Below are 24,724 nucleotides of genomic sequence, written 5' to 3'. Positions count from 1 at the left end.
TCTCCTTCATCCTTGTCAAACCCCAACCCCTCTCTCTCTCCCTCATCCCGACCAAACCCAAATCAAAATTCCAATAAAGCTTCAAAATTTCCAGCTGGGTCCAATCCAATTCCATCAGATTTCTCCTCAGTTTCTGAACCCAAGGGCACAGACTTTCTGTTTCATTTGCTCAGTTTGCTCTTCGTCTTCTTTCTAATTCTAGTATTTCTCTCCGTTATTGTTTTCGTTCGGTGGAGAGACGATGAACATTGAGAGTGATTTTCTTTATTTATTTTTTAATATTTAATAATACTTTACAGAGGATCCCATGCATTTTGATTGGTAAGGGTTGAAGGTTTGAAGCATGCTTTGAATGAAAGTAAGGAGAATTTGCTTGAATTAATAATTAAAAGGTATTTTAGGAATAATGGTGGGTGTAAAAATAGGATTATATTTTTTCAAATTTACATGGTGAGTGGGAAGATAAGGTGGGTGGGGAAATAGGATTGAGAGTGGAAATAGTAGCACTCTTATCTAAAACCCAAAAAAATAAAAATAAAAGTCTGACTTTCCCTTCCTCAGCAAGCACACACAGTGGCTTCCATGGCTTCCACAAAAAAATCTTACTCAAACCCATCACAGTCTTCTACCCATTCGCTCCCACTCAAATCAAAACCATGTTCGCCTCCTTATCTCTCTACCACCATCTCTTGCTACTACTATGATTTCAAGTTTTGGGCTTTCAACCAACCCCTCTTCAATTCAGCAGAACCCACTCCCAAATTCTCATAGCATGATTATTGTGAAGCAAAACGTAGGCTTGATTGAAAGCAGTGAGTGAGTGCAAATGGAGTATGTTGTCGTGTTTGTTGCGTTTCTGTTTCCTAGTGCTCTAGTGGATTTTGATTCTGAGTCTCTACAACCATTGGCCGTCGTCCCATACATTCAGGACAATGGGTCAGATGGGTTTTGCGCCAACACCAACGGGGCCGTTTCGGAAGACAACGGAAGCATACCCGACTCGTTTTACACCAACGGAGGCCTGAAGCTGAGGGTGGTCTGGACGATAAGCTCGTTGATCGCTGCCTCGGCCAGGCACTACCTGCTTCAGCCCATCATTTCCGAGCACAAACCGCTTGATAGCTTGGTGCTGACCGATGCTGATGGGCAGGGGGTGTTGTACTGGACGGTAGCCAAGATGCTGATGGGTTTCAACCGCCTTTGAAGAGCCGTGCGGGACGGCGGCCAAGATGCTGATCAAGAGGCGCACATGGAGAGAGAGAGAGAGAGAGAGAGAGAGAGAGAGAGAGAGGTGCAGCTGTAGGTTAGGCAAATCGGCGTGTGTGGTGGCTGGGGTTTTTTGTGAGGGATGTTAATGAGGGTGGGACAGATGGGGGTGTGATGAGGGAATTGGGGGTTTTTATTTTTTGGTAAAAAGTCCAATTTACCCCTAAATTTGGAGCATGTGCCATCCACGTGATCCGATTTAACGAAAAATGTTACAGAATGACCATTTTGATACTAAATGAAAAATTTAAGGACGTTTGAATTGAAAATTTTAGTTGATGGACCAAAATGAGATAGTTGGGACGATCTTGGTCATTAACCCAAAAATCAAAGGAAATCGGGGACATGGCTAGTTTGAATTGTTGGGCCGATGTCCTTACAGTGTTTCCATCTTTTGTCGAACAACAAAACCAATGTTTTTATTGCTTCTCCTCCAAAACAAAAACAAATTGAATATTCTTCATATCTCATCCCACTCTTCAATCTTGTAGTTGACTTGCAACTAAAGAAAAATCAACCTCTCCCCTCTCCCCTCACCAATGAAAATCATTTGATTAAACCCATTTCTTCTTTTCCATCGAAGACCGCACCAAACCCCGTTATGTTCCTTTGCTGAACACCACACACAGCCCCCATTTCAAGCTGCTTCCTTCGTTTTCTCGACCTTTCTTTCTCTTTCTCGGGAAAGACAGGACGACCTAGAAAACAGAGTGATTGGTTTTGTTTGATGGGCGTGTTTTCGACTCAAAGAGGCTCGAGAACAGCGATGACCCAAGACGGCTTGCCGGTCTCTGGTGGGGTTTCGACGGCGCCCAAGAGAAAATGGTCCAATCTGATGCCTCTCTTTGTGATCCTTGTGGTCATAGCGGAGATCGCCTTCTTGGGTAAGCTTGACATCGCAAAGAACACAGCTTTAGTCGATTCGTGGGCCGACTTGTTCTCCCCGGCTCCGTTGATTCATGAAGTGGTGGTGGAGAGTGATGATTTGGGCTTCCTGAGTTGCGAGGAGTGGTTGGAGAGAGAGGATGCTGTAGAGTATTCCAGGGATTTTGAGAAAGAACCCATTTTGGTTTCCGGTGATGAGAAGGTATGTGCAGTTTTTATTAGTCGTTATATTTTTGATATGGGTGTAATTGTGTTTTTATTTCTGTGTAACAATGAATGAAGTAGTTATCTTTTCTTTTAATATGGTTTTTCTGGTTGATTAAGTGGCATCATTAATTGGGGTTTAGTTGTTGAAAGTGGGGCAGTGGTGTGATTTTGAGAATGATGACATCTTCTTCTGTAATGTCAATTATACAACATTACAATTTTCATGACATGAGTGAGCAAAACAGTACGAGGTTGAATTGCTGTAAGACCTTACACGGCTTAAGTTATTGATCCTTGTCACTCTAAGCAGGATATGAAGTTTGATATTTGCTTCTGGACTGCATTATGTTAGTATTGCCTAGTTCTTATAACTTGAGCTATCGATCCTTGACACTGAAATCAGGATGTAAAAGTTCGATATTTATTTTTTGACTGCATTATGTTAGTCTTGCCAAGTTCTTATCATGGGTTTAGCGGTGGGGGACCTAGGCCATTTTAGTTTTTTAGGTTTTTTTTGGGTTTGATCTCCATCTTAAAAAATCTTGTTGGGTAAAATGAAAAAGAAAGATTTGGAATTGGCAGTGCTTGAGAGAGAGAAAAGTTGATGCGACTTACATCAGTTGACAAATTGTGACAGTATCATAAAAATGAGGTATTTGTATGTGACATTGATAGTTCTAATTCTCCTTTGGGTCCCGGAAATAATCCTTAAAAGAAGACTTAGTATTTGTATTGAAATGGGCCTCTCTGTCATTTTTAACATTTCAGTATAATGAATTGAGTCTTCGTTCTTGGGACTTCAACATGGAATTTTGGGATATAACTGACCCAATTGCTTTTGGTTCACTTCTGTATAGGATTGGAAATCTTGTTCTGTGGGATGCCAGTTTGGATTCAATCCCAGCCAAAAACCCGATGCTGCTTTTGGCTTAGCTCACCAAACTGGGACACCCAGTGTTCTCCGATCCATGGAATCAGCTCAATACTATGCAGAGAACAATCTTGCTTATGCACGACGGTGGGTAAGCACAAACAAATATGGCCTTATTGCATTTTTAGAAGAATTTTTCTTTTCTTTTCTAACATGTAATCCCGTTCTCATATGAATTGTAAATCTTGTACAACGTATTAAGCAAATCTTCCTTCAATGCTTTCAAGATTTTTTTAGACTTGTTTTCTGGCAAAATGTACCCTCAAATTTGAAATGCTGAAATATATTGTTTTATCTATATAACATTAAACATTGGTGGAAATGTTTCATATGTCAATAGTCTAATTGTCCAATCATCCTGAAAGAAACAAGGTGTTCATGATTTCCATGCTTTCTCCAAATTACTTTCGTTATTTTTTAAATATTTTTTAAAACATGAATTTAATTCTGTATCTTCTTTTCCTGATTAAACAAGCATTTAGGATAAGAAAAAGGATTCCTCAAAAAATGAAAAAGGAAGTAGCAGGGAATACTTTTAACATACTTCTCATTTTTTGGCCTTTTTGGCCGTGCAGCTGTTATAGGTAATGAGCATAACCCACATGATGATGATGTTGTGCTGCATACTGTATGGTATTGCTTGTAATTATGTCTATTAATTATAAGCTGAAGTGTGCTGGTGGGATAATTGTATGTAGCCAATTGGAATTACGTAGTCATTTCTAAATCACATTCCTGCTGTTTAGTGGGGCGGGGTCTGGAACTCTCAGAATGAGAATGCTATTTCTTGTAAAACTTGTTTGTATAAGTAATAGTTTAAGCTTTTTTTTTTTTCTTTTCTGTGTACTAGGAGGGGATATAATATTATTATGACAACCAGTCTCTCATCGGATGTTCCAGTTGGATATTTTTCTTGGGCTGAGTACAACATCATGGCACCTGTCCAGCCAAAGACTGAGACTGCCCTTGCAGCTGCATTTATTTCCAACTGTGGTGCCCGCAACTTCCGCTTGCAAGCCCTTGAAGCACTTGAAAGTGCTAAGATCAAGATAGATTCTTATGGTGGTTGCCACAGAAACCGTGATGGAAAAGGTGTGGACATTTCACTGATGATTTGTAAAGTAATAATATTGTGTTTTTGCTCGTTTCCTTCCATGGTAAATCATTAGAATCTGGATTCTAACTTCCTTTGCTTGCATGCTTTCATAAGTATGTCATGCTTGCTTGGCACGTCATACGAAGTTTGTGACTAACTGTGGTTCAATTGTTGTGGCCTTGTTTTGTTTATGGTTGAAAATATTCTTCGTGGGCTTCATACTGGCTTGTAGATAATACAATTTATTGTGTTTTGAGGGGAGGTCTAATCTTACCCAATGCTTGGCTGTTTGGTCTGAAATAGATTAACAGCCACCCAGATAATATTTTTTTCCTTTCTCCATGGCTATTTATTTGCTTATAAATTATTTTCCCTTGCCATAAGGACATATATATTGGAAGTTGGACTTTCTAAGAAAAATTTCTTGATCTAATGGGTAGGCACCTTACCGATTAGTTAATGTTGCTATAACGTGGTAAGTCAGACCTATATTGATTCTGGTGTCCCTTAAACCCGCTGCATGTGCTTGGATAGTATTGTTATTTTTTCTGATTATGCTCAGTAGTTCTAATTTTGCAATCACGTTGGACTTGATTTCCATATATTGGCTAAATTGTTGGCATATTGAATGAAATGCAGTAAAAGAGAAAAGAAGATAAATATCACAATCTTTTGTGGAGATGTCATTTGTATCTTCACTAAAAAATGGTTACATTACAACCTTTTTGGGTACACAAAGAGTTTATAGATTTCGTTCTTTACGGTATATACATGTGGTTGGCTCTATGAAGATGCTGTGAAAAACCTATTGAATCAATCTTTGATTTTGTTGGGTATGTGGCAACAGTGAACCGGGAATGGTCTTGCTTGAAGGATTAGAATATGCATGCATGTGTACAACATTTGCAGAGTAGGATCTTTTGGGGGATAAACTGATTTACTATGTTTTGGTTTCTTTAACGTGATAAGATGTATATGATCTGTGGTATTATATCTTCTTCTTGTTAACATTTACGCATGGTAAATAATTTTTTTTCTTCTTATTTTTATAAATAAATCTAGCAGTGGACAAAGTTGAAACTCTGAAGCGCTATAAATTTAGTTTGGCCTTTGAGAATTCCAACGAGGAGGATTATGTTACTGAGAAATACTTCCAATCTCTTGTTGCTGGTATGAAACTCCTCTCTCTCTCTCTCTCTCTCTCTCTCTCTCTCTCTGTCTCTGTGTCTCTCTCTCTCTCTCTGTCTCTGTCTCTCTCTGTCTCTCTCTCTCTCTTGTTGATTTTATAGTTTCAACCTATAATATGGGAAACTTTTTATGGAGGAAAAAATTCAGAGAACCATTGCTTGATTTTGTGTAAATCTTGGTAATATTCTATAAACAAATTTGAGAGATTTCAATATAGATGGAAGACTATTAGTGTGTGCCTTCATCTTTGATTTTGCGATGTGTTGCCTCTAACATCTGTAAGATTTCGTGGGTTCCATTCTCACATTCAGTATAAGGATTATTATCATGCATAAGGAGGAATATTGCATTTCAGCTGCCAAAAGCAAAATTCTCATCAGCATACTCAAGTTCGGGAATGATGCTGAGATTGCATGCTGACATCTTTCTTTCAGGGTCTATACCTGTGGTGGTTGGAGCTCCGAATATTGAAGATTTTGCTCCTGCTCCTGGTGCAGTTTTACATATTAAGGAGATAAACGATGTTGAACCAGTTGCCAAGAGAATGAAATACCTTGCAGATAATCCTGAAGCATATAATCAGTCATTAAGGTCAAATTCTTTTTCTTATCTAGTTGAAAAGGTTATCTTCCAAATCCTTTGGTTTTACGTGTAAAGAACAGAATAATGGTCATTATTATGATCATTAGTTGTTTTCTTTCTCTTTTTCTTCTTTTCAGTTACATGTTTAAAAAAAAAATCTTCTCAATTTTGTTTCTTTATGAAGTTTATATGAGATTTTTAATGGTTAGGTGGAAATATGAGGGTCCATCCGATTCCTTCAAGGCCCTTGTGGACATGGCTGCAGTACATTCATCATGCCGTCTTTGCATTCACCTGGCAACGATGATTCGCGAGAAAGAAGAAATGAGCCAAGGGTCCAGAAGTCGACCTTGCAAGTGCACCAGAGGCTCAGCAGTTGTCTATCACTTATATGTAAGAGAAAGAGGGAGGTTCGGGATGGAATCTATTTTCTTAAGGTAACTTCATTTCCCTAGTATCAGTTACCACCCCACCCCTTACTGCAATACTGGGGTAACCTCACCATTCTTAACTTATGCTGAAAGATTACCGGCCAACTTGTTTTGATATATCCAGAACATGAGGGAAAGAGAAAGTGAAAACTAGTTGTCATTGCTCTAAAGTTGGAGCAGGGGAGGCGCATCATTAACTACCTTTTATTTTAGCTTTCTGTTGCGTTATTGCATGTACTTTAGACAGCATGGTTAAAGATAAAATAAGTACTTTTGTCACCACAGAGTGTCGAGAAGTCCCCTAATTTTTTTTTCTGTTCCCAAAATTGGAGAAAAATCTTATTTGTAATTGTTCTGGGCAGGTCTGGCAATCTGACTCTTGGAGCTTTTGAGTCTCTGGTGCTCACAAAATTCAAGTCTCAGAAACATGTGCCGATTTGGAAAGAGGAAAGACCTGAAAGCATAAGAGGAGGAGACGATTTTAAAATATATAGAATATACCCTGTTGGCATGACACAGAGGCAAGCCTTATATACCTTCAGATTTAATGGGGATGCTGATTTTAGAAGACATGTTGAAAGCAACCCATGTGCAAAGTTTGAAGTCATACTTGTTTAGCGTGAAAAATATAACATTATGTCAACTTTAAGAATGGATATACTGATTTTAGCAGTTCTCTATTGATAATATTTGTCGGGAGATATCAACGTGATCTCATTTGGGCAATTTGTTATGCCCTTTTGTGCACGCTGATTGTTACAGGAGTCGGTGAACTGCAAGATCTTTAGGGAAGAAGGTGACATAGATTATTGATGGCAAGCACGTTTGTGCTGCTAATTGTGGACCCTTTACACCAGGTGAAGGAAAAAAACGGGTTGTAGTTCAGATTTTAACCTATTGGGTGGGAGATTCTAATCTTCCCTAGTGGAGTTAATCAAGGAAATTGAAAGTTTTTTATTTTGCTCTTAGTTCATTAACAGTTGGTGGTGGGCAAATATTTCATTCAAAGAAAAACAGTTTCCGGTTTCAAGTACTGAAAACAGTTTTTTTTTAAACCCAAAAAACTGGTTTACAATGAAGAGAAATTGTAAAAGGCAGTCTTATAGACGCATAGAACAATAGTTATTTTTTAATCTTTTGGAGGATAGATAATGTATCTTGATGCTATATGATCATTTTGGAAGTTGGAATTTGAATTTGACCGTCGGAAATACTGAATAATATCTTTGTTAGTTTATGAATCAGTTCAATATAATGTTACTTGATACGAGAATGACACGAGTATGATGTTACTTGCAGTCTAGTAAATTGTCTGTTGAGAGATCTTATTATGGAGATATTTCAAAATCCTAAGTTTGTATAAGTTATGCTTTGAATTGCAATAAGATTACAATTGTCAGGTTAGATTGGGTTGCAACAAAGAGAGATTACTTACCAAAAGAAAATAAGAAAATTATATAAACAAGTGAAATGAATGTTGTTTGGAATGAGGTTGTTATAATTTAGTTTATATAGAAAAGTAAATGGGAAGAAAATGAGATATTAATTTTTTTTATGGGAGGAAATAAGAAAATTATATAAACAACTAAGCATTTTAGTTGTTTAACGTATTTTATTTGTACAGCCACACGGCTATACCAAATTAATATCTATAAAGTAAACTAATGCAACTAGGAGGGTCCCTTTTTCAGAAGTTTTTAAAAAAGAATAGAATAGCCGTTCGGCTATACTGTGTTTTTTCCACTTTCCAGCAGGATTAGAAAAAATTTGTTTTTCTAATTAGTTGAATTTTCCTAACGGCTTATATTTACGCGTCACAATGCATGTGAGAATTCACAACCGTTGATTAATATGAATCGCGTAATGAATGGCTAATATGCTAAAATATGAATATGAGTTTGAATATGTTAGGTTCTTATTTTTATTCTTCTCCATAAGGAGATATATATAAGAGTTTACATGAGAGCTTTACAATGAATTAGATCCAGTAAAGGATTAGGAAAGTATCTCTTAATTATACAATGATTTGACAACTCTATAAAATAGGAAAGTAAATCACTTAATTAACCAAAGGAAATAAATCTATAAAATAGGAAAGTAAATCCCCTAATTAATCAAGGAAATAAATCTCCTTGATTAATTAGGAGACTCACTTCAACATAATATAGTTTACAGTTACTATTACGCCTTTGAACAACTAAAATGCTTAGTTGTTTATCATTTTGAAATATACATATTTTTTTAGGTTCATTTATGTTATTAGAAACACCCTATGATTGAAGGGACTCGATCAATAATATGGGAACATGGTCCAATCTTCCCTTGTGTTGTGGACCAATTTCTTAATAGCACCTCAATAAAAAAGTCTTTAATTGGGATGATGGGCAGAACTTCCCTTGTGTTGTGGACCAATTTCTTAATAGCACCTCAAAGGCTTCCAGACTCTACGTGGGGCGCAAGGCGGTAAGTCCTCGATTTGCAAGCCTTTTTTTTTTCATGAACTTTTAAGCTGTAATTTGTAAAAACTTTATATACATGTGGGTCTAGAGGAGCTGGCTCTGGTGAGGCAAGGCCGATCCATGAGTGAAGGCTGGGAAGGAGCTGACGATCCAAGTCTTGCAGCACGCGTAGAGAAATCCGAACATTACTGGATTGAATCCTTGGAGAATGCAGTTGTCACCAGAAAAGGGCAAAGCATTTTAGAGAAGCCAGAGGGTGGGTGGGGTTGGGGCTACGGGAGTTAGGGAGGGTGGGGAGTTGGTGCCTCTAATATTATTGAATGGTTATATGTCATTAGCTTTCCCCAATATCTTAACTCCATGTAATTGCACATTTGTTTTCGATGCATTTGTAGTTACTGCAAGATTTGAGTGGGGTTGCAAGACCCAGAAGTTTGTTTATGAGCTTCGGCTCCTTAGAAAAAAAACTCATAACTCAATTTATTGGTGCTCTAAAAGAAGTCATAACTTTCATCCTAAAGATATGTTAACAATCATATCATTCTCGTTTAAATATAGCCCTCGTATAAATGTGACTATGATAACATCTCGTGATGTTGGAATAAAAAATTATAAACTGTTCTTATTGATCTAGATAATATAAAGGCTATTCGATGAATTGGTCACCCAATTAACCAAAAAAACAAAGGTATGAAGATGATAAATTGTAATTGTCTTCAGAGATAAAGCTAGAAATAATAATGTTAAAAAATTCAACAAAAAGAATTAACTCAAACGACTTAATGTTATTAGCTCATAATTAAGTAAATAGGAATGCTAGCAATATTCTCTCTAATCTTCTCTCTAACTTTCTCTTTTGGACCTTCTCCCTTCTCCTTATGAAATAAACGGAACGTGTGGCATTATGCTTGGACCTAGTGCCCGTTTGTTAACCCAAAAAAGTTATAAACCGAGGGTTAGAATGACAATGGGGCGAATCGGGGATGTGTATGTCATTCCCATCCCCGTTAAGCTTTCATCCCTTATCCTCGCCTCCTTACCCTAATATTCAAATTGGGGATTCCCCATCCTCGCCTTCGTTGGGGAACTAATCCCCCCTCCCGTCCCACCCTATTACAAAAGTACCAATAAAAAACCAATTTATGAATGAGAAAAAAAAAGTTAGAAACTAAACATACAATACACAAGTTTTGTTTTAGACTTACATTTTTGTATGTATTATTTAATTCAGTATATAATATGATATGGGGAATATGATATTTGGTGAGAGTAGTTAGAAGGAGGGGCTTAATAAAATATTCATATGAAAAATAAATAATATATATTTTAAATAAGGCGGGTTCGGGTTGGGGATTAGAATACCATTCCCGCTCTACTTCAAACACCATACACGGAAATTTCCCCATACTCAATTTCTATCCTTCATACCTGATCCATTATTAAGATTGAAGCCCCACAAAAACCTTAACCTGTGGAAAAATGTAATTTTTTTTACCTAAAACGAGGGTTAGAATGGGTAAATACGTAATTGTATATAGTTCATGTACAATTGATCCTTACATTTGTCCTTTAAAATTCGATTTAGAGGGAAGATGCCTTAGTGGCTCTTGTAGTAGGGCTAGACAAAAAATCATCTGAAGAGTTCAAACTGATTAATTAGTTTGGATAATTGATTAATTTTATTATTTTTGGACACTTAATAAGCCATTCTGTACTTTAAACTTTACCATTCTGAATTCAAGCATACCCACCCATTTACCAAGTAATATCTTCCAGAACCCAACCCAGGGGTACGAAGTCTACTTACCATAGATACAGCCTACCGGCACAAAGTTCCAACACTTAAAACAATTTTCCAATCATCTGGACAATCAAAGCACTTATCTCTCAACACATAGTGCCCATACTGTGAGTCTGTGACAGATAATAAGTTACTTCAATTCAATAAACAAGGGGATACAATCATCTATTTGGAAGATAATAAATTTGCAATGGTGATTTGGTGCTTTCCTGTGGATGGTGCGGCTGCAACTTGTTTTCAGTTTTAGGGTTGTTTTGGTTTGAAGCTTTGTATTTGGGCCTTGCTTATATTAAAATTCTGTTTTGTAATATTTTGGGCCAATGTCTTGTGCTTCCACCTACGCTATTCAGCATTCAAACTCTTGTAATGTTTTTACATATTTAATAAATGGAGTTTGCCTTGACCAAAAATAAAAAAAATAAGAGTTTTTCTTGTGCTTTTTTCAATTCATCTTCTCTCTTGCTTTATGTTCTGTTTTGGTGCCATGGTTGACATGGTATAACAATTCGGGATGGTTTTGCTAATAAATATAGTAGCTTTTTTTCTTTCAGAAATAGATAAAACTTATGAATTGAACAAGTTGCGGACTTTAGGATCGCAACAGATTTGAGTGAAATTGATGGTCATTTTTCTACCATGCTTAATCTATAACCGCATGGCTATACTATTTACTATAAAACAAAACAGAGCAGCAGCACAGCACTTAGGCGCCCACGTGTAAAATCGTATAGCCATGCGGCTATACTATCTTTTCATATAAAAAAAGTGAACCCATCGATTAGGCGCCACGTGTCAGCACAAGTCTATTTTTCAAAAAAAATAAAAACACGGCGTATAGCCGTTCGGCTGTACTATTTTTTTTTTTTTTTTAAAAGACGCCCTATCAATTAGGCGCCACGTGTAAAAAAGGTATGGCTATACTATTTTTTCATAAAAAAATCCTAGTATAGCCGAAAGGCTATACTGTTTAAATACATTATATTTAAAAGGACCCTCCTAGTTGCATTAGTTTGTACCTTATAAATATTAATTTGCTAGTTTCAACATATCCCAAGTAGATATTAATCCTCCACTATATGATATTTTAATATAATTTTTATAACATATGTTATTCTTATTCAATAATATGTGAGAGTTATTTGTATAATACGTGAATTTTGTGTGTCTTACTGAAAATTTTGTAAAAAATATTAGAAATACATACGTACATGTACAATACGACTATTGTATGTTTGCTTTTTAAAAAACGTGAGACGTGTATAGAACACGAATGTATTATTGAAAAATACGTACGTACATGTATATATATGTAAAAGACTATAGTCGCTCGTCTATACTATTTATTAAATACAATTTATAAATAAAAAAACCAGCACAACCGCCCCGCTATACTATTTTTTAAAAAAAAATTAGAAAAAAATCGAGTATAGCTATTTACTTGAAAAAAAAAACAGAGCAGCTGCACAAAGCCTAGGCGCCCACATGTAAAATGGTATAGCCGTTCGGCTATACGTTCTTTAAAAGAAAAACTGAGTATAGCCGTACGGCTATACTATTTTTTAATATAAGAAATGTGAACCCCATCGATTAGGCGCCACATGTCAACGCCTATTTTTTAAAAAAAATTAAAAACAAGGAGTATAGCCGTTCGGCTGTACCCTTTTTTTGTTTTTTTGTTTTAAAAGAAGACCCTCTATCGATTAGGCGCCATGTGTCAAAAATGGTATAGCCGGATGGCTAGACGTTTTTTTATATAAAAAAATCATAGTATAGCCGCCCGGCGATACGATTTAAATACATTATATTTAAAAGGTATAGCCGTCCGGCTCTGCTATTTAATTAAAAAATAAAAAATAAAAAAGGACCCTCCTAGTTGCATTAGTTTGTACCTTATAAATATTAATTTGCTAGTTTCAATATGTCCCAAGTAGATATTAATCTTCCACTATATGATATTTTAATATAATTTTTATAACATATGTTATTCTTATTCAATAATATGTGAGAGTTATTTATATAATACGTGAATTTTGTGTGTCTTACTAAAAATTTTGTAAAAAATATGTGTACAAAACATTAGAAATACGTACGTACATGTACAATATGACTATTGTATGTTTGCTTTTTAAAAAACGTGAGATGTGTGTAGAACACGAATGTATTATTGAAAAATACGTACATACATGTATATATATGTAAAAGACTATAGCCGCTTGTCTATACTATTTATTAAATACAATTTATAAATAAAAAAACCAGCACGGCCGCCAGGCTATACTATTTTTTAATTAATTAAGTTTTAATTTAAATCACATAGCCCCAAGGCCCAAGGCCCATCTTTTGATTAATTAAATATATTAATTCACCATTGACCCAACTAATTAGGCATTTAACCGAAGGTTATACCCACAAGCCACTTGCATAGCCAGTACAAACTATTCTATTTCCAAGAGTAAGTCTTATAAAGACCTCCAAGGAATTCTAGTGTTCCAATGTGGGAGCTCAAACATGTTTGCAATACTTTGGAAAACAAACAAAACTAAATTATGTTACTGCACACATTATTTATCGTAGAGAAAACTAATTTCACGATGAAAATTGACATTGCATATTGATGTATGATAGAGTTGAAGAAAACATTACAGGAGAAGAGTTATTTGGAACTGAATGGGACAATCTACTACAGAATCGGACATTGAAGAGTTGTTGATGCATTGTACCGCCAATGATTATATGCTATTAGTTTTCCTTTGAACCAGATTATGGAGGAAACCCTCTCACAGGCCATAATCATTGACTATGCAAAGACTCTTTGTATTCAAATGGACAAACACTGACTGAATCAATTCCCTTTTTTAATTGCAGGAAGACTACTCTAGTTATAGATACTAAAGAACCCTTTCCAAAAGGGTATGTCCCAATATAAAAAACCAACTAATGCATCCATTGAATAAACAGGTGTTTTGATACCTCTTCCTAAAAATTGACAAAGGACACCATGGTCCAATGAACTCTATTCATTTCCATTCAAATGAGAAAATTAATATTAAATTTCCAACACAATGATTATATGCTAATAGTTTCCCCCAATATCTTAACTCCATCTAATTACATATATATAAATTTTTAAAGCATTTTTTTCTTTTGTAGAGTGGGAAGTACATTCGCTCTCGCCAACTTGGGTAAGTCCATATTTGCGAAGCATTTCTAGTTATGAGAAATCTGTAACTCAATTTATTGGTGCTCCAAAAGAAATCACAGCGGCTTATCTTCATCCTAAACATATGTTAACAATCATATCATTCTCATTTATATATATCCATCGTATAAATGTGACCATAATATGACGTGCATGATGTTCGAATAAAAATTATAAACTGGTCTTATTGATCTAGATGATATAAAAACTCTTCGATGAATTGGTCCCCCAATTAGCCAAAAATTTGTCTTTGATGCTGAATCCAGAAATTTCTTTTAATTTTGCAATACATGTACGATTGAGCTTCAGGCGTTTTAGTGTTGCAATTAAACTCTGTTTTCCCTTTTGGTGTGGCGTTCTGCCCCGTTTGTTTTAAAAAAACACCACATAAACCCATTATATGGGTAGAAATTATTAGAACAATATTAGTCTAAAAACGTGAAATTTGGTGAGGATGGTTGTGCAGATGTTACAACCAGGCAAAACTGGCAAATCCGGGGAGTGGTACTGCCGGATGTGCCGGAAATTCTAAAAGGTCTTGCTGAGGTTGGCTTGACAAGTTCTAACCATTCTGTTCCTTAAGACAGACGCAGAAGCAACAACTTCCTAAATAATGAGTAAATATTCCATTTTGTATCATCTGCAGAAACAATTGGCGTCCATAACAGCCTGTATTAGGTATTGAGGTGATGACTGATGAGGTCCATAAACCTTTTTCAAATCTATACTTTCAACCATGGCGTTTCAATTCACTACCAACTTTTGTTTGCACACAAAATCCATGATCAGAACATGAACATCAAATGTAGATGCAACAGACTAGTAACCGTGACTAATCATTTCATTCATCATCCCGAAGGCGTCATGGACATGCCCTCCTTGTTCATGGAAAAATTTAATGCACAGATGAAACGATCATGGACAAGAAGACCGGGAACTCCCCTTCCAACCCTCTGGCTATAAATCTTCTTGTATCCTCGGTGGCACCCTCCTCAGAAAAGGCCAACTAGTAAAATCCTCCAAGTTCCAACTCTTATTAAAAGCTCAAATGCTTCATCAAATCAATTTTTGTCATACATACAATCTAAGACACTTATAAGAACTAGAACCACCAGCCTATTTGTTCACCTCTATTATTTCCAAAATGTAATCAAATGTTGATGCAATGGAAATGTAATCATGACTAATCCACATCATTCATCAGCCCAAAGGCGTCATGAACATGCCCTTCTTAAGGATCATTGACAAGAAGACCTGGAATTCCTCTTCCCCAACCCTATGGTTGTAAACCTTCTTGTATCTGCGGGGCGCCCCCTCAGAAAACCCAAACTAGTAAAATCCTCTAAGTTCCAACTCTCATTAAAAGCTCAAATGTTTGATCTAATCAATTTTCCTCGTACATACAATCTATTTGTTCTCCTCCATTATTTCATAATTTGAACTCAATCCACTTTCCTGAACACCAACCTCTAATAATGAATCAATGTAATAATATTTCAATCTGATTCCATCTGTTTCCATATCAGTAAAGAGCTCAAGAGCCTAATCCCACCTCATCAACTCAAAGTGGCAGTCAAAGAGCTAATCCTGAATTCATTCTGGAAAACCACTTTCCAACTTGGTTAAATTCATAAATCTATTCAATCAGGACAGAGCCTTATTCAGAATGACATAAAGAAACAGAGAGAGAAAAAATAAAAGATCAAGGTGCATTACATTTTCAAAGTAAATGCTATATGCAACTTTTCAACCAATCAACTTCAGCTATGTCTTGTAAGAAAGTACCAAGGCTAGTGAAGCCATCCTCATTTCTCATTCAAATTGAAAAGCTACTCAATTACAACAGAGTACAAGTGAGAAGCAAAACTTCTCAAACCAAACAAAAATCCAATCTTTTTCTCGAAATGAGGAACAAACTTCGGGTTTATTCGACCCAAAAAAAAAATATAGGGTTTCAAAATGTGACATTTCCCCCCAAATCAATCCAAATCCTTAACAATCTTAATCCCCATAGAATTAGCCGTTCCAATAACAGACTTACAAATGGACTCCAAGGGCATGTACTGGCAATACGGATCAGATTGCTTCAACTTGGCGATCTCATACACGTGCCTCACCGACAGCTTAGAAGCGACCACGTGTCCGGGTCGGCTGCTGCCGGACTCGACGCCGGTGGCCTTCTTCAGGTACCAGCTGACAGGCGGTGACTTTACCGTGAACTCGAAGGTGTTGTCTTTGAAGGCGGTGATGGTGACCGTCATGGGCGTGTCGGGTTTGAATTTCTGGGTCCGGGCGTTGAAGTCCTTGCAGAAGGCCATCATGTTCAGCCTGTATTGACCCAAAGCAGGGCTCAGTTGCTGGCCGGGTTTGGCCGCGCCGGCCGGGACTGTGACCCGGATCGTTGCCATCACGGGTCGTCGGGTAAGGATCTCCTTGATGGTTGACATGGCTTCGCTGCTCTGAACAACAACAGTTGCAGAAAGAGTAAGCAAGAGTAGGCTTGTGGGAGAGAGAGTCACACTTGCAGCAAGAGTAGGTTTTTGGGACTCAGAGGCTTTGATGGGCTGGGCCGACAGTTCAATAACTTAAACAAAACAGAAGAGTCTAGTAAAAAACCAGAACATCAAGTTCAAGTCTGTACTGTATTGTCAGCGAAAACTGAGTTAAAAGAGGTGAAATATAGGGATAATTACATTTTTTTTATAACTAGAGTGGGATCAAATTTTATTTTTTCAATTTTAGTAACTGTATTTGCAGATGTTAACAAATCAAGTGAAATGTTTCAATTCCGTCAGTTTTATTAAAAATAAATAAAATAAAATTATTTTTAATTATTAGAGTTTTTTTAATTTTTTGGCTAATAAAAGAGAAATCGGGATGATGGAGAATTGAAGAAGTAGAAATCAAACAGAAGGGTCGTTCATAGATCAGCACGAAGCTAATGTATTCCTTGTAGTTTAACTATCGCTTGTAGTGCTATTTTCTATTTTTTGAAAAAAGATATTAAAAATTAAGTTGGACAACTTGTCTACAAAACACATCTCCGAAACGTGGCACATGGTGGACATGGGCCACCGTAAATGCATGATAAAACAAAGGCAAATAAAAAAGGAAAATGCTAGGCTTATCACATTTTTCATACCACATTTATACCACCTCTCTAATAGAGATGGACCCCATTGTATTGGTGGGCTCCACCTCTATTAGAGAGGTGATATCAATGTGGTATGAAAAATGTGGTAAGCCTAGCATTACCCAAATAATAAAAACCTTGGAGGAAGGGGATATACAATATAACGGCCACCAGTCCCCCCATTTCCTCTCCAAGACAAAATATGACGACCCTTGGCTCCAGCCAAAAGCCAAAAGCCCCTCCCTCACAACCAAAAATGAACCTCTCCCTCCTCCTAAGGTCCTCACCGCTAAGCTCACCTACAAAAATGCAGGCCCTCTTCTCTCTTTCAATTCCTACTTCAACAACACCATCAAAATTTGGAGCTCTTTGCAATCATCCGCACCAGCAGCGTACTCTTTTCAGCCATGTCATCATCACTATCTGTTCAGTTTCTTTCTCCTCCCCTGTCTTCAGCTCTCCCCTGCTGCAAGCAGACGAGGCTAGCAGCCGCCACCACCCCCCTGGCGCCGGTTTCCACGGATGTGGAGGCGGCCAGGTTGGAGCCTAGAGTGGAGGAGAGAGATGGGTATTGGGTTTTGAAAGAGAAGTTTAGAGGAGGGATTAATGTTCAGGAGAAGGTGAAGATTCAGAAGGAACCCATGAAGCTTTTCATGGAGAATGGGATTGAAGAGCTTGCCAAGATTTCTTTTGAGGAGCTTGAGAAGTCTAAGGATAGTAAGGATGATATTGATGTCAGGCTCAAGTGGCTTGGCCTTTTCCACAGGAGAAAGAATCATTGTGAGTATCTATATTTGTTTGCTTTGTTAAATTTTGCACATACTTTGAATATTCTTACATAGGGTCATGTTTTCTTGTTAGATATTCTACACATTTATCTTTTCAGATTGTCAGTAAAGATTAGACATTTGAACATGAATTTACTTAACTAATTTTCCGAATTGACAGTCCGACAACATAGCATGTTGGATTGTTTGGCTTTTCTTTCTATATTGGCATTTTTATCTTAAATGCGACAAGCATCTTACTTTTTCACTATGTTCTTATTGGTTAATTAATACTGGTGATGATGATGATCAGATGGTAGATTTATGATGAGACTGAAGCTACCAAATGGAGTTACAACAAGTGCACAAACAAAATATCTAGCCAGTGTGATAAGAAAATATGGTGAGGATGGTTGTGCAGATGTTACAACCAGGCAAAATTGGCAAATCCGGGGAGTGGTACTGCCTGATGTGCCAGAAATTCTAAAAGGTCTCGCTGAGGTTGGCTTGACAAGTCTGCAGAGTGGCATGGACAATGTGAGAAACCCAGTTGGAAATCCTCTCGCCGGAATCGACCCTGATGAGATTGTTGATACACGACCTTACACAAACTTGTTGTCCCAATATATCACCGCCAATTCACTTGGCAATCCTACTGTCACAAACTTGTAAGTGTTTTAGCTCCCTTCCCCATATGTTGAATGTACTTTTCTGTTATTTCTACATAATTAGGGGTTTAATTTCATAAAGTCATGGTTTAAGCTGCTGAACATGGAGCACTGTTTCATTATTTGGTTAGTTCAGATAGGAGAAATACTTTACTAAAATTAAGCATGAATGGAATGAGTTGCTTGGATTCTTAAGTTTAGTTTTCATCTGAGCAGGCCAAGAAAGTGGAATGTGTGTGTGGTGGGATCTCATGATCTTTTTGAGCATCCCCACATCAACGATCTCGCTTACATGCCTGCAACAAAAGACGGAAGATTTGGATTCAATTTGCTTGTGGGAGGCTTCTTTAGTCCTAAACGGTGCGCAGAGGCAGTTCCTCTTGATGCCTGGGTCTCCGCAGATGATGTGATCCCACTTTGCAAAGCAGTGCTAGAGGCCTATAGAGACCTTGGCACCAGAGGGAACCGACAGAAGACGAGAATGATGTGGTTGATTGATGAACTAGTAAGTAACCATTGTCCCAACTATATAGATCTAGTTTCAATATGCTGTAATATGTGTGATCTTCAAAGTTATTACTGAGTTTATTATGTCATGTTTGAATCTTCTTAAGGAGAAATGCTTCTAAAAAATTTCACCACTTAAATCATGTTCTACATTATTTGAATGTGCATTGAATTGTTAACTTCTTGATGGTATTTGCCTGACAGTTTGTTGAAAATTATATGAATGCAGGGCATAGAAGGATTCAGGGCAGAGGTTGCTAAAAGAATGCCTTTCCAAGAGCTGGAGAGAGCATCTTCTGAAGACCTGGTTCAGAAGCAATGGGAAAGGAGAGACTACGTAGGTGTCCATCCGCAAAAACAAGAAGGTCTAAGCTACGTGGGACTTCACATTCCAGTCGGCCGGCTCCAAGCAAACGACATGGATGAGCTAGCTCGCTTAGCTGACGAGTATGGCACAGGGGAACTAAGGCTCACTGTGGAGCAAAACATAATAATTCCAAATGTTGAGAACTCAAAACTTGAAGCATTGCATAAAGAGCCTCTTCTGAAAAACAGATTTTCACCTGAACCTTCAATTCTCATGAGAGGATTGGTGGCTTGCACTGGCAACCAGTTCTGTGGACAAGCCATCATTGAGACCAAGGCCAGGGCCTTGAAGGTGACTGAGGAGGTGGAGAGACACGTTGCAGTGACCCGACCGGTGAGGATGCATTGGACCGGGTGCCCGAACACCTGCGCGCAGGTGCAAGTGGCGGATATTGGTTTCATGGGATGCATGGCAAGGGATGAGAATGGGAAGCCTTGTGAAGGGGCTGATGTTTTCTTGGGAGGGAGGATAGGAAGTGACTCACATTTGGGACATGTTTATAAGAAGAGTGTCCCTTGCAAGGACTTGGTGCCTTTGGTTGTTGACATTTTGGTAAAGCACTTTGGAGCTGTCCCTAGAGAGAGGGAAGAAGGGGAAGATTAATTCGAACGGAACGGCGATTCGGAGGGTTCAATGCAGATTTAAGCTGACCCTTAACACTTTACATTGCTTTATTTTGGGGATCTATACAAATATTTATGTAGTATTGCACATAATATATTTATGTAATATTGCAATGCCAATCCAACTTAGGTTGCCAAGTTCATAATTCATGCATTTGGAGTTTTGTTATAGAAGAAATAAGCAAATAGTATCCTTTAACAAATAAAAAAACCAAGTACACACATTCTCTCCTAAGTATATTGATATGACTTTTGGGTTGGAGAGACAGGGCTGCCAAGATTTATATATGCTATTCTTCTTCCTGCTGTTGGTGTTCCACAGAATAGCTGTCCGTCGGTGGCGATTCCGATTTGGTCCCTTCCGACCGCCATCAGTCAATACTCGGTAAAGGCCATTGGGTTCGGTTACCAAACCAAGACCAGCCGTAGTGGGTACACTTTATGAAATCAGAAGTGATTTTTGCTTTTTATAAAATATATTCAATTGGGTTTATGACTAACAATGAGTCCAATAGAATTGTATTTGATAAAGTCTTCTAGCTGCGGCGGCGACGTCGGCTGCTTGTTGTTTCTAGGGTTTGATTTCAGGGTTTTGTGTTTTATGCTTAAATTTTTTGTATTTTGGATCGGACTTTTATTTTGTTTGGTTGAGCCCTTGATTTTATTTTTCTGACTTTTGTACTAGGCTTTTTTGTAACGCTCTATACTAATGACATGTTCATTCTTTGACCCAAAAAAAAAAAAATCCATCTATAAATGAAACTGATCACGAATCAGGGTCTTACACCGCACTAAGCTACCCTTAATGTCTACTTTGGCTGTAAATTGAGTTTAATTGAAGCACCTTTAATATATTAGTTTCCGCCAATATCTTCAATCCATTCAATTGTGCAATTATGGTGGTTCTCATAGTGAATCATAACTTAATTATTTAGATCCAAAGTGTTTTTTTTTTCAATTGATACCAACGGCAATGGATACTCTAGATAGCTCAATTGTTAAAAGCTTATTCACATGATCCGTCGCTAAAAGTTTGTGCCGATGGCTTTGTTCATAGTAGAGATGCAACCGGGCAAATGGGATTGTTCATTTTTGTAGGTTTGAATGATGAGCCATAGAGTTTATTCAGATGCTATTGATGGAATGTACCACTTCCGTTTCTGCTATTTGAACCTTAAAACTGCCTTTCTCTACACTTTTTATGTGTTAATGGGTGGATTGTGATTGCATGTATCATTTTTCTGCTGTAAGGTTTGGCTTTTTTTTTCCTTCTATTAACTGCATATTTTCATTCTAAAGATGTGCTAATTCAAGTCATACTATTCTTATTTATTTGACCCTCATATTATTGTAACCGCAACACCACAAGAAAGTAATTAAATGCAATGTTGATATTAATTTACTTATTTAGAGGAGATATTTGAAGTTGGTACCATTAGAATACCAACAACAAGTATAATTAATTTCACATTTCAGGTTTTTTTATATTTAAAACTCAAAGTGGGATTCTCAATTGAGGACACTTACAAATTCCACTTTTCTTAAATTAGAACAATTATATATATATTTTGAGAAAAACGATGATAATTATTGTTGAAACATAACAAAGTATAAAGCAACCATAGTAAATATAGGTACAACGTCTTCAGTGACCAAACACAACAACATGTTGATTTGATATGGAGAGAATTACGCCTAAATCAAAAAAGACTTAAATCTCCAATTCAGCAACGAAAAGCACATGTACTCTGACTTACAGTATAGATTCATTGCATAACAGCAGAAACGGTAAATCCATATCGGAAGCCGAAAACTAAAATACAAAATACAGTAAACTCCTAAAGAGTTCCCAGAATTATTAGACAAAAACAAACAAAAAAATAGTATCACTGCTCCACATCCTCTCTGACAACTGAAGAGACTCATAATGCCATACTGGCTAAACCCCAACCCACACAATCCAACAATTTCCTTTTTTGTAACTCCAAAATCTGAACTAGAGCCAAATCATTGTGTATGTGGGCCAAAACGACAACTATATTATGACGACAATGGTGTTTCGCGGTGACTGCTTCAACAACACAAAACAAACCAACATAGCAACCGATATGCTACCCCATCGACGTTGATGCCGTCGCCTCCATCGAGATAGAGAGCATCACCGACAACCACTCAAGACCCTTGTCTATATGGCAACCAGCCCAATTTGCACCCAAAAAAGGCAGTAAGAAGAGAGTGACCTTTGGTGAGCTTGAGACCATGATCTGGCGTGACCTTAAGATAATGGAGTATGCTTGCCAGCCGAAATGCATTTATTTATAGAATGATTGAATCATAGTCAAGTTGTTGATAAACTACTACTGATGGTAAGTAGGTTTGATTATTTTTTAAGCTTATTAGTTATAGTGCCCCTGAAAATAATAGGTGCAGAGAAGAGGCGTTTTCATTGATGAAGATATCATGGGCATTGTTTACAAAGAGTGGAAGATTCCGAAGGGCAAACCCCTTACAAGGTGTTATTGAGCTTAAGCTGACCTTTACACTTCACACTGCTTTATTTTGGGGATCTGTTTTATATGATGTAACAGACACTGACATTATAAAAATATTTATGTAATATTGCACATAATATATATTTATGTAGTATTGCAATGCCAATCAAACTTGGGTTGCCAAGTTCATAACATAATTCTGACGCTTGCTAAACACACACAGTAAACTACAAACAGTATACACTCCTAAACTTCCTAAGTTTTTTCTGTGATTTTTTTTGTTGAATGAGTCAATGAATTGTGTAAATTATCGCCTTAACTAACCCTTAAAGTCAACCTTCCTTGACAAGATTTCTAGTTCCGCCAATATCAAAGTCAATAGTGTGTCAATCTAGAAATCTTTGGGTGTTCTTTTCTTCTGATCGGGCTTTCTTATTTAGGGCTGTTCATGTGTTTGTCTTTTGGGTTTGGTTTGTTCCTCTGGGCTGGGCAAGTATTTTGATATGAATTTTGGGTTGGGTAAGGATATTGATACTGCACATATCCAAATATATGTTATTCATAGACCAATCAGCACATGACCCACAACCTTCAAACATAAATTAACTCTAGTAAGTCAGGAATTCCATCTCTAAATTCTAAATTCTTCTGCTATGATACCATAGTTACACTTACACGCCTGATATTAGTCCCTGCTTTACAACATTCATTTCTGTCAAAGAATTAAGAAGGAATGCCCAATTTCCATTCACTACGTGACAAATAGAACCAAAATATACAACATTTTCAGGTGGTGAAAGGAAAAACAATGCTTAAGAATTAGAGACGGTGGCCTGCCGTCATATATAAATAGGGTTTAACTAAAGCTGATTCAATATATTAATTTCCCCCAATATCTTAAATCAGTGCAATTGTGCAGTCATATGGCATTCGTAGACAATCATAACTCAATTTAGATTCAAAATATAGCTCAGTTGCTACGAAACTGGTCACAAGATCTGTCGCTAAAGCTTTGTTTTGGGATGGCTTTGTTGGTTGTAGGTTTCATGAGCCACCGGAGGAATGTACCCCCGTTTCTGCTATTTGCACTTTCTCTACATTAAATATTTTCATTCTAAAGATATGCTAATTCATGTCATACTATTCTTATTTATATGGCCCTCATCTAAATGTAGCCGGATCATCACAACAATTATAGTTAATTTAACATTTCAGGTTTTTACCTATCATTTTGACCAATTAAAAAAAAATATATCAGGTTTTAGGTTCAACTAGAGATCTCAGGTTCGAATTTCCATGACATCTTGGTTATATGTGTGTGAGAAATCCCATTCCCTGTAATTTAGATTATCGCTTGTACTAAAAAAAATTTCAGATATTTTTTTGTTTTTGTTTTCAAAGTCAGGTTCTCAATTGATCAGGACACTTAGAAATTCGTCTTTTCTTAAATTATACTAAAAATATATTACACATACTATGCATGTCATAATCTTCAAGGAGCATAAATTCAACCGATTAAAAAGAGCATTAATTCAAGAGCACCTATATATTTTTTCTTGTGGATTTGGCTTTGCCCCACAAAAACCGGAGGACACTACCAATAAATAGTTCAAATTTTCAACCAATAAACCCAACTTGCATAGAGTAGTTCATGTCAATGGGCAAGAAATAGCGGCATCAGATAAATAAGATTGAGACAAGACCCCAAAAAAAATCAAGCAATGTCTGAAAATTGCATATTCATTTTTGGACCATGTCAATTGCCAAGTGACCATCAGCTTAACTGAAACCACATCTAAATAAAGGAAAATTGGTTTACAGTTACATTGTCGGAACTAAAGGTTAGGCAGCTTATTAATAAGCCATTGGAATTAATGTGACAACCACATGTAGCAGTTGCCTTATTCTTGTTTGCATTATTGTCAAAAGTTGACAATGGTGGTGATAATACAAGCCGATACCACAAAATTATGGTTTGAGTGTGATTGATTTTGTTGATGTCTTTCCACACTAAATTAGGATTTTCAATGTTGTTGAACCAGGCCAAAGTCATTGGCCTTAAACCCCAACCTTGGGCTACAATCCTCCTCCAACCCAACTATAATAGGCGTGTAAGGAATCC

General features: G+C 37.0%; 3 protein-coding genes across 4 annotated transcripts; 2 read left to right on the top strand and 1 right to left on the bottom strand.

Moving 5' to 3' along the window:
- The first annotated feature begins 1,654 nt into the window (after positions 1-1,654).
- Positions 1,655-7,554, top strand: LOC110771695 (glycoprotein 3-alpha-L-fucosyltransferase FUT11). Of its 2 annotated transcripts, none has more exons than XM_021976041.2 (7): positions 1,655-2,353; positions 3,216-3,376; positions 4,140-4,381; positions 5,448-5,555; positions 6,008-6,164; positions 6,365-6,592; positions 6,949-7,554. In XM_021976041.2, the coding sequence occupies exons 1-7, from the start codon at positions 1,994-1,996 to the stop codon at positions 7,202-7,204; spliced, it is 1,512 nt and encodes a 503-aa protein (XP_021831733.2). In that variant the 5' UTR covers positions 1,655-1,993; the 3' UTR covers positions 7,205-7,554. The 2 variants fall into 2 exon arrangements, with proteins under 2 accessions (XP_021831733.2, XP_021831734.2); XM_021976042.2 differs by having other exon boundaries at positions 1,658-2,353; positions 5,451-5,555.
- Positions 7,555-15,816: 8,262 nt separating this feature from the next.
- On the bottom strand, positions 15,817-16,616 carry LOC110771685 (large ribosomal subunit protein uL11m). The gene has a single exon (XM_021976031.2). It carries the CDS (start codon positions 16,490-16,492, stop codon positions 16,025-16,027), a length of 468 nt encoding a protein of 155 aa, XP_021831723.1. The 5' UTR covers positions 16,493-16,616; the 3' UTR covers positions 15,817-16,024.
- Positions 16,617-17,378: 762 nt separating this feature from the next.
- On the top strand, positions 17,379-20,260 carry NIR1 (nitrite reductase 1). Its single transcript, XM_021976043.2, has 4 exons — positions 17,379-17,958; positions 18,259-18,613; positions 18,830-19,118; positions 19,350-20,260. The coding sequence occupies exons 1-4, from the start codon at positions 17,586-17,588 to the stop codon at positions 20,088-20,090; spliced, it is 1,758 nt and encodes a 585-aa protein (XP_021831735.2). The 5' UTR covers positions 17,379-17,585; the 3' UTR covers positions 20,091-20,260.
- Positions 20,261-24,724: the final 4,464 nt, after the last annotated feature.

This window comes from Prunus avium, chromosome 8, assembly GCF_965620075.1.
Source record: "Prunus avium chromosome 8, drPruAviu1.hap1.1, whole genome shotgun sequence".
Classification (NCBI taxonomy): domain Eukaryota; kingdom Viridiplantae; phylum Streptophyta; class Magnoliopsida; order Rosales; family Rosaceae; genus Prunus; species Prunus avium.
This window is presented reverse-complemented; position numbering and strand designations above follow the sequence as displayed.